The sequence below is a fragment of the Elephantulus edwardii genome, unplaced genomic scaffold (assembly GCF_000299155.1).
Source record: "Elephantulus edwardii isolate Elephantulus edwardi_28Jun2011 unplaced genomic scaffold, EleEdw1.0 scaffold00208, whole genome shotgun sequence".
Taxonomy (NCBI): Eukaryota; Metazoa; Chordata; class Mammalia; order Macroscelidea; family Macroscelididae; genus Elephantulus; species Elephantulus edwardii.
The window spans coordinates 3,085,243-3,095,087 of NW_006399958.1; the positions used below are offsets into that span (position 1 = coordinate 3,085,243).

Sequence of the window (9,845 nt, forward strand, 5' to 3'; positions counted from 1 at the left end):
AAAAAAAACAACTGAAAAGAAAGTTGTCTAAAAGCCACCATGGTCTTGGGGATCTCACCAGTCTCTGTCAGATCAGTAAGCTTGGCTCTTTTAAAAGTATTCTGATCTTTGTTCCACTATTTCTTACTTACTGCCAAGACGTTCTCCTGTGGTCTCTTTCAGAATGGTCGGTAGTGGTAGTGGGGCACCATCTAGTTGCTTTGGTCTCAGTTATGGAGGCTAAGATTCCTGTGAGATTGATTTTATTTTATCAAGAGAGCAGGGAAGGAGGAAGGCAAGAGAGTCTTCTCTCATGAGTCAAATGTTGTTGTTAGAAGCCCTCAAGCTGGCATGACCCTGTCATTTCCTAATGGTTCTCCACTTCCTCCTCTTCAAAAGGAACGCCCATTGGTAAGACGGGCAGGAGGCAACAGAACGATGAGAAAGCACTATTTCATCAGACGGAATTTCCCCTCTCTCATTCCCACAATCTCTGGCAGCAAGGAGTGAGCTCATCTGCCCTGTCTCTCTGCCTTCCAATGATCAGATGGTGGGCACCCTGGAATCCCTCCTTGTCCACACCATCTATTATACATCTATCTCCTAGTCTCCAGCTCCTCCTCTCTTGATCCATGCTCTAAACTCTGGTAGAGATGGCCGAATGTGTCCTCCGTCTCCTGGCCACCTACTTGGAGGAACTCGAGGCTCTGGACCTGAAGAAGTTCAAGCTATACTTGGGGACTTCAGCAGAGGTGGGGAAAGACAAGATCCCGTGGGGACGGATGGAGAAAGCGGGGCCCCTGGAAATGGCCCAGCTCCTTGTGGCCCATCATGGGTCCAGAGAGGCCTGGCAGCTGGCTCTGAGCATCTTTAACTGGATCAACCGAAAGGACCTGTGGGAAAAAGGACAGAAAGAAGATCTGGTGAGGGGTAAGGCTGGGGGAGGGATGGGCAAGGCCAGCGTCCACTAATCCCTTTCTCCTTCTTAGCAATTCCTATACCCAGGAGACCTGGAATTCTCATGTCACCCTTTTGCTGTTTGATTATGCTGGTCTTCCACTCTGAATCTTCTTCTTTTGCTTTTCTTGCTTGCTTTTTGCGATTTTAAATTTGACTGCAAATGTCTAAGTCATATTTCTTTTTCATTCATTCATACAGATTTTGTTTCACATTCTAACGGTCCATGCAGTTCATGAACTACAGTGTCTCAGAACCTCCTTATTATTATACACTTCCTTTCCTTCCCTCCAACTTACTTATGTAATAAGTGTTACTCACCTCTTCCTCCCTTCCCCTCCTCCGTAACAATCCAAATGCCTTTCTTTGCTCACTTTTCTCTCTTTTTTGACTTTTTTACTGTGCCCTGGGTGAATGAATGTTGGTTTTCTGTGCAACGATTCAACGGCATTTGGTTGTCAGATTGTAACACTACGTTCCCCCTTCCTCTCCATGTTCCCTGTTTCCTGTTCATCAGGTGATGAGTGCAGTTTTTGACAGAGAATGTGAGGTAACTGGAGGGGAAAAAAAAAACAAAAAACCACAACCAAAAACAAAAAACGGCAGTGGTTTTTCAGCTGGGTGTTATCCTGTAGTCATTTTGATTAAATACATGATTATTGGGTGCTAGAGTGGCTCCTTGGAGGCAAGGATTCTGAGGCTTTGTCTGACATACTTTGGACATGTTGTAAGGAGGGACCTGTCCTTGGAGAGGGACGTCATGCTTGGGATGGTGGAGGGACAGCGCAGGAGAGGAAGACCCTCTCTGAGGTGGATTGATTCAGTGACTAGGGTAATCGCAATGGGTGTATCGGAGACAGTGTGATTGGCACAGAACAGAGCAGGGTTTAGGGCTGTTGTACATAGGGTCGCTATGAGTTGCAGGCGACCTGACGGCACATAACAACAACAAGAAGTCAAAATTTAGAGCACTAGGGGGAGTTCTGGTGGCCTAGTGGCAAGGACCTGCAACTACAATCCCAAAGGCGCACGGTTCGAATCCACCAGATGCTCTGCCGGGGAAGGAGGGACAATTTCCTCCTGTACCAGTCAGATCTGATTTGATGGTACACACACACACACACACACATAATAAAAATTAAAAAAAAAAATTTAAAATTTAGAGCAGTAGCTGCAGGAGAAAAATAAGAGCCCAGTCTCTATTGCCTCAGGAAGAAAGGCTTTGTCTCCTCTCCACATCTGTGGGCACAAAGTCCTTTGTAGTGCCCATCAACAAATTAATAGATAGGGGGGAAAAGTACGGTATATTCTCACAATGAAATACTATGCAGCACTGAAAAACAAGGAACTTGTAAAACTTTACACAACACGGGTAACCCTGGAGGACATTAGGCTGAGTGAAAGATCTCAGTCACAAAAGGACAAATACTGTTTAGTGCCATTGTTGTCAAATGGGAATGACATCAGGGTTGGGGGGGGAACCTAAGAAAAGAGAGAAAAAATTAATGTATACTGCTTTGAAACAGATGAGGGAGAGAACCGTTTACAAGGGATATAGGACTGGGGAGTTCTGGTGGCCTAGTGGCAAGGAGCTGCAACTACAATCCCAGAGGCGCGTGGTTCGAATCCACCAGAAACTCTGCCGGGGAAGGAGGGACAATCTCCTCCTGTACCAGTCAGATCTGATTTGACGGTACACTCACACAAAAATAATAATTTTTTTTAAAAAGGGATATAGGATTAAGTTATTATTATCATGACAGTCGTCCAGAACGAAGGCTGCACAGTGGAGTGGACTTGGGGGGAGGGATTGTATACCAATAAAAGAATTTACTTTTCAAAGAGAAGAGTGAATTGGGGGAAGGAGTGGGCAGGGAGTAAAGTGTAACAATGAATGAATGGAAAACCAAAGTCTCTGCAAACTTTCATTAAAACTAAGTTTTTTAAAAAGAGTGGGGAAAGAGGTTTCAGATCATACGTTTAAATCCTATCAGGACTGTGACTTAGGATTTTATATCCCACCCTAATCCCCTGATTTTTTTATTTGCCAAAAGAACAAACAACTATGTCTTGGAGAAAGTGCAGCCAGAGTGTTCCTTAGAGACAAAGATGATAAAGTTTCAACTCACACACTCCAGGCATGTTGCTAAGAGAGGCTATTCCTTGGAGAGGGGCATCGTGCTTGGAGTGGTGGAAGGTCAGAGCAAAAGAGCAAGATCTTCAACTCAGCGGACGGACACAGTGACTGTTGAAATGGGCTGTAGTGTGTCAGGCGGTGTGAGGATGGCACAGGATAGAACAGGTTTCATCTGTTGTTCATACAATGCTACGGGTCATGCTCACCATCCTTTGAGATCAGATCAGGGCTGTAAACGTCAGATCACATCACAGAGGGCAGTTTTACCATCCCATGATTCCCAAACCACTGAGATACATAACCTAGCCAGGTTGGCACAGAGTTTGGGGAACAGAATTCAACCTGTGACATTTATTTTACACAATTATCTATTCTAGATTTTCCACCTTGCCCCCTGTCCTTCCTGGGGAGACAATCAAGATGTGTTGTGGAAGCGTCTCCTAATAACCCAAGAAGAGGTGAGTTATGAGGTATTTCGATGATCTCATACATTAGGCAGCAAATGACAGACCAGCCAAATGACAGTAGACTGAGCACCAAGACCATTTGTGTAATGTTTGCGAGTATGCTTTTGAAAGAAGTATCTGCATGGGATCAGAGTGTCAATGGCACTTTGAAAGATTATTGGGCACTTGAGGGGGACAATGAGTTTATGACGACGGGGAGGAACGGCTCAGAGAAGGGGGATGAGAATGGTCACACATCTGGAAGAATGTAACCATTATCACTCATCAACATACAGAAATAGTTACATTGATGTCAACTTCGCTGTGAGTCGTCTCAACAACAAAACATGACATGTGATAAAAAAAATCCAAAGGGATAAGGGATGCAATTCCCTTTAGTTCTGATTTTGTATCACCTCATTCTTAGGCTGTACGCATAGTTTCCTGTTCACTGTTACAGCTGCGGCCGTTAATTCCACTAGATGGCGGTCGAACCTTCCTGTTGTGACAGGCAACCCGTATTTCCAAGCTCTGCCAAGAATCTCCCAGTGGAGAGCCAGCCAGCTGGTTGACATTGAGTAGATGCCAAGTCATTTCAGCCCAATGTGTGTCAGGGTAGACGTATACACCTGTGGTTCTCAAGAAAGCAGAGCTGATAGAGTGAATTCACTCGTGATAGCAAACTCTGGTGTAGTACCTACTTGTTCTGCAGTACCTGTTGCACATGGGTGTACTACGGCTTTCAAACACTCCCTGGGTGATGGAAATGGTGTTCCCTAACTCCTCTACAAACTCCATGGGAGAAAGACCTGGAAATTTTCTTACAGTCCAGAAAATCTTACAGGCAGTTCTACTCTTGTCATATGCGGTGTATGGAGCTACTGTGAATTGGAATATACTCCTGGAAACCTAGTAACAACAAATTTAGTCATCTAAGGTGTAACAGAGGAGCCATGCTAGTCTGGTGGGTAAGGAGTTGCTCTACCAAGCCAAAGGCAGGTGGTTCGAATCCACCAGTTACTCCATGGCACAAAGAGGGGCATTCTTCTCCCGTGTCGTGCCGTAGCCTCTGAACACATACTCACGAGTCAGCGCCAGCTAATAGCAATGTTTAAAAAATAGAATTCGTTCGAGTTTCCTGACACATCTTCCCTGGATTCTTCATTCCTTTCCATTAGATCCTGCGGAAGCCTACCGTGACAACATCCGGAGGAAATTCCGGCTCATGGAAGACCGCAACGCACGCCTGGGAGAGTGTGTCAACCTCAGCCATCGGTACACTCGGCTCCTCCTGGTGAAGGAACACTCAAACTCCACATGGGCCAAGCAGAAACTTTTGGCCACGGGCCAGGGCCACACCAGAACCGTGGACCACCTGGCCAGTCCCATCCAGATAGAGACCCTCTTTGAACCAGACGAGGAGAGACCTGAGCCCCCTCATACTGTGGTCCTGCAAGGGGCAGCAGGGATGGGCAAGTCCATACTAGCTCACAAGGTCATGCTAGACTGGGCTGATGGGACGCTGTTTCAGGGCAGGTTTGATTTCCTCTTCTACATCAACTGCAGGGAGATGAATCAAAAGGCTGAGCGAAGCTTGCACGACCTTATCTCCAGCTGCTGGCCGGAGCAGAGCGTACCTCTTCTGGAACTTGTCCGAGTTCCTGAGCGCCTCCTTTTCATCATCGATGGCTTTGATGAGCTCAAGCCTTCTTTCCATCATCCTCAGGGCCCCTGGTGCTTCCCCTGGCAGGAGAAACAGCCCACGGAACTCCTCCTGACCAGCCTTATCAGAAAGAAGCTACTGCCTGAGTCCTCTCTGCTCATCACCACCCGACCCACAGCTTTGGAGAAGCTCCATCGTCTGCTTGAACATCCGCGGCATGTGGAGATCCTGGGCTTCTCCGAGGCAGAGAGGAAGGAGTACTTCTACAAGTATTTCCATAGCATGGAACAAGCCAACCAAGTCTTGAACTTTGTGAGAGACAATGAGCCCCTCTTCACCATGTGCTTTGTCCCCATGGTGTGTTGGGTAGTTTGCACCTGCCTCAAGCAGCAGCTAGAGGATGGAGGCCTTGTAAGACAGACCTCCAGGACCACTACAGCTCTGTACACACTCTACCTTCTGAGTCTGATGCAACCCAAGCCAGGGACCCCGACCCACCAAGCCCCACCCCACCAGAAAGGACTGTGCTCTTTGGCAGCTGATGGTCTCTGGAGCCAGAAGGTCCTGTTTGAGAAACAAGATCTCCAGAAACACGGACTGGATGGGATGGATGTCTCTGCCTTTCTCAACATGAACATCTTCCAGAAGGACATCAACTACGAGAAGTTCTACAGCTTCATCCACCTGAGTTTCCAGGAATTCTTTGCTGCCATGTATTATATCCTGGACAGTGAAGACAGCGTGTTGGGGCCAGAGCAGGATGTGAGTACCCTGTTGGTTGAGTACGGGTCATCAGACAGGAGCTTCTTGGCACCCACTGTCCGCTTCATCTTTGGACTCTTGAATGAAGAAACAAGAAGCTACTTTGAGAAGAATCTTTGTTGGAAGGTCTCGCCTCAAGTCAAGATGGAACTCTTGAAGTGGATTCACAGCAAAGCTCAGAGTGAGGGGTCCACGCTGCAGCAAGGCTCTCTGGAGCTCTTAAGCTGTCTGTATGAGATCCAAGAGGAGACATTTATCCAACAGGCCCTGAGCCCCTTCCAGATGGTCGTGGTCAGTAAAATCACCACCAAGATGGAGCATATTGTCTCATCATTTTGCATGAAGAGCTGCAAGAGTGTCCTGGTGGTGCACTTGTATGGGGTATCCTTCAGTGAAGACGAAGACGATGGAGTGAGAGGGACCTCAGGGTTCCAGCCACCACTGGCACAGTTGTAAGTACTTCCTGGGTTTCAAGTTCAAGCTCTTAACTGGTGGTTCTCAACCTTGGGTGATTTTTTTGCCCTGTAGAGGATGTTGGCAATGTTTGGAGACATTTTTGGTTGTCCTAACTGGGAGAAAGAATGCGACGGACATGAAGTCAAGGCCAGAGATGCTACGTAGTGTCCTATAGTGCATAAAACAGATCCCCATCACAAAGGTGACCTGGTCCCCAGATGTCCACAGTGCCTCAGTTGAGAGTTGAGAGAATAATCTTTGAGATTAAATCTGTCCTCATTTCTGAAGGGGATTTTATGCAATTAACATTTATTATTAAGAGCTGAGAAGGATCCCTGGTGGAATATGATTTACAGGTTAAACTGCCAACAGGCTGATGGTTTAAATCTACCAGCTGCTCCACAGGAGAAAGATGGGAGTCTCCTCTCATAAGGACTTACAGCCTCAAACCTGATAGAACATGTGTTGGAGCAGATTCGATGGTAATTAGTTTGGTGGCATTTTTTTTTTGGAGGAGAGTTATATGTACATGTTGTTGTTGTTATGTGCCGTCGAGTCGTTTGTGACTCATAGCGACTCTATGCACAACAGCCCTAAACCCTGCTCTATCCTGTGCCAACCGCACTGCCTCTGACACACCCATCCCGATTACCCCAGTCACCGAATCAATCCATCTCATAGAGGGCCTTCCCCTCCTACGCTATCCCTCCACCCTCCCAAGCATGATGTCCCTCTCCAAGGACCCATCCCTTTTGGCAACATGTCCAAAGTATGTCAGACGAAGCCCCAGAATCCTTGCCTCCAAGGAGTAGCTTGGTTTAATCCTCTCCAAGATGAATCTGTTTGTTTTCCTGGCAGTCCATGGTACATTCAGTACTCTTCTCCAGCACCACAGCTCAAAGGCATCCACTCTCCTTCTGTCCTCCCTAGTCACTGTCCAACTCTCTGATGCATAACAAGCAATTGCAAAGACCATGGCCTGCATCAGGCGCACCTTAGTCTCCAGAGAGACACCGTTGCTCCTGAGTACATGAGAGAGGTCCCAGCAGCAGACTTTCCCATCGCGATACGCTTTTTGATTTCCTCACTGTACATAGACTTAGTAATATTTGTGGGTTGAATAAGTTTCCCCTTGAAATGGGTACAAGAGTAACTGGAAGAATGGCTCTGGTGGCACGATGGGTTGAACACTGGGATGTCAACCAAAAGGTTGGCAGTTCAAATCTGCCAGCTACTCCGAGGAAGAACAGTGTGGCAGCCTGTTTCTGTAAATACATGCAGCCTTGGAGAGCTCACGACAGTTCTACTCCGTCCTCTTGTTGTAAGAAGGAAATAATTCCGTATTTTTTTTACAAGGCTTTTGACCCAAGTAGAAAAAAATCAGCTGTGTTCTGCTCAAAGATGGTAGCCAACCACCTTACCTTGAACGTGTGTCACTCTCAAGGGTCCGGCCAAAAATGCAATCTCCCACATCAATCTCCTGAAACTCTCAAGAGGTGGGATTTTAGGAGGGCAACATTAATACTGCAAGTCTTGTCAGTAAATAAATGTACATACAGCATTTTACTACATTAAATGTTATTGCTGATGATACATTAAACTTAGGAGTAAGGAAAATAGCGACCCAGGGTGATGCCCTGATCCTCACTGCTAATGTGAGAAGACTTTTTGATCTGGTAAAGGTTGCCCCTATGGTTATCTCTGTACTTTGTGAGATGCCTTTGTGTCGCAATCTGCCCAACTTTTATTCCCAAAAATTAGATGGGTAACAACCTTAGAAAATTAAAACTTAGAGAAAAAAATTATCACTGATGGGTCTTTAGAATAACCGGTTCTCATGTCCATAGATGGAAAACCCGTAAATCTTAGTCATTGGCCTATTGAGCAATTACATTTTCAGAGACATATAGTGTCTAATGAGCAGAAGGAAAACAGACAGATTCGTCCCGGAAAGGGTTAAACCGGGTGGCTCCTTGGAGGCAAGGATTCTGAGGCTCCGTCTAACATACTTTGGACATGTTGTGAGGAGAGACTGGTCCTTGGAGAGGGACATCATGCTTGGGAGGGTGGAGGGACGGCGCAGGAGAGGAAGGCCCTCTATGAGGTGGATTGATTCAGTGACTGGGATAATTGGGATGGGTGTGTCAGAGGCAGTGCGATTGGCACAGGACAGAGCGGAGTTTAGGGCTGTTGTACATAGGGTCGCTGTGAGTCGCAAGCGACTCGACGGCACATAACAACAACAATGAACAAAAAAATGGGACATGGGGGCACAGAGCCATGAGTGTCTCTCTGAGAGGGCCAGAGGGAGTGAGATTAGCACAGTCCCTCACCAGATAGCAGATAAAGATCACATAGCCCAGGCCCATGGTGTCTCCAGAAACACAATAGCAGCAAGAGGTTCATTTATTCATTGTTTACTCACAGACTTTGGTACTGAGAATGGGGTCCACTAGGTAAGTAAGTTGGAGAATGGGGAAGGCAAAGAATATCACCCAATGAAAATCTAGGTTTTAGCCCAGAAGTCCCAAGGTATCATTTCTCAGTTCATCCAGCCTCTGGTGTCAGTTCAGCTGCACAAATTCAAGAAGCCTCTGGTTTCCTCAGTCATCCAGTAAGGTTTGCCTCAGAGTAATTATAAGTCAACTTCTCTTTCAAATGTCCAGCAAGAATAGCAAAATCTTTAACAGAGGTCAGCACAAATGGAAGAAGCCTCAGGTCACACCTTGTCACAGTTTCAACACCACAGTCTCTCTACCACCATCACCAGGGTCTCACCACCAAGGTCTCCCTCAAGCCATGACAGCTGAGAGTCTAGCTCTTCAATGTGGGAAGCACTGTTTCTCTTATCCTAGTCCCACAGCTGTTGATGATTTGTAAGGCCATGTGTCTGCAGTTACCTGGACACCAGAGGGCGCTAAAGTAATGGCTTTTATAAAAAAGCCAACACTGTGGATAGCATCAGAAATTTTTGGGTATCCTTGATTTTTAATTTGTTTAACACCAACAGATCTTTATGTTCAAAGTTGTTTCCTTCAAGAATTAATTCATCTTTCTGGGCGTGTGATGTTGAAGAAGCAATACCTAGAGTCATCTGATCCCTATGGATGCATTTCTCACCTGTTGTTGTTGTTCTTATGTGCCATCGAGTCACTTGTGACTCATAGCAACCCCATGTACAACAGCTCTAAACCCTGCTCTATCCTGTGCCAATCTCACCACCTCTGACACATCCATCCTGACTACCCCAGTCACTGAATCAATCCACCTCATAGAGGGTCTTTCCCTCCTGCGCCGTCCCTCCACCCTCCCATGCATGATGTCCCTCTCCAAGGCCCGGTCTCTTCTTACAACATGTCCAAAGTATGTTAGACGGAGCCTCAGAATCCTTGCCTCCAAGGAGCCACCCGGTTTAACCCTTTCCAGGATGAATCTGTTTGTTTTC

At 46.5% G+C, this 9,845-nt stretch overlaps 1 protein-coding gene across 1 annotated transcript in view; it reads left to right on the forward strand.

Moving 5' to 3' along the window:
• Positions 1 to 632: 632 nt before the first annotated feature.
• NLRP12 (NLR family, pyrin domain containing 12) overlaps positions 633 to 9,845 on the forward strand; it is a 46,513-nt gene continuing 37,300 nt past the window's right edge. Inside the window, exons 1-2 of the mRNA XM_006897381.1 lie at positions 633 to 909; positions 4,698 to 6,396. Of these exons, the coding sequence (XP_006897443.1) occupies positions 633 to 909; positions 4,698 to 6,396 (1,976 nt within the window). The remainder of the gene's footprint in view (positions 910 to 4,697; positions 6,397 to 9,845) is intronic.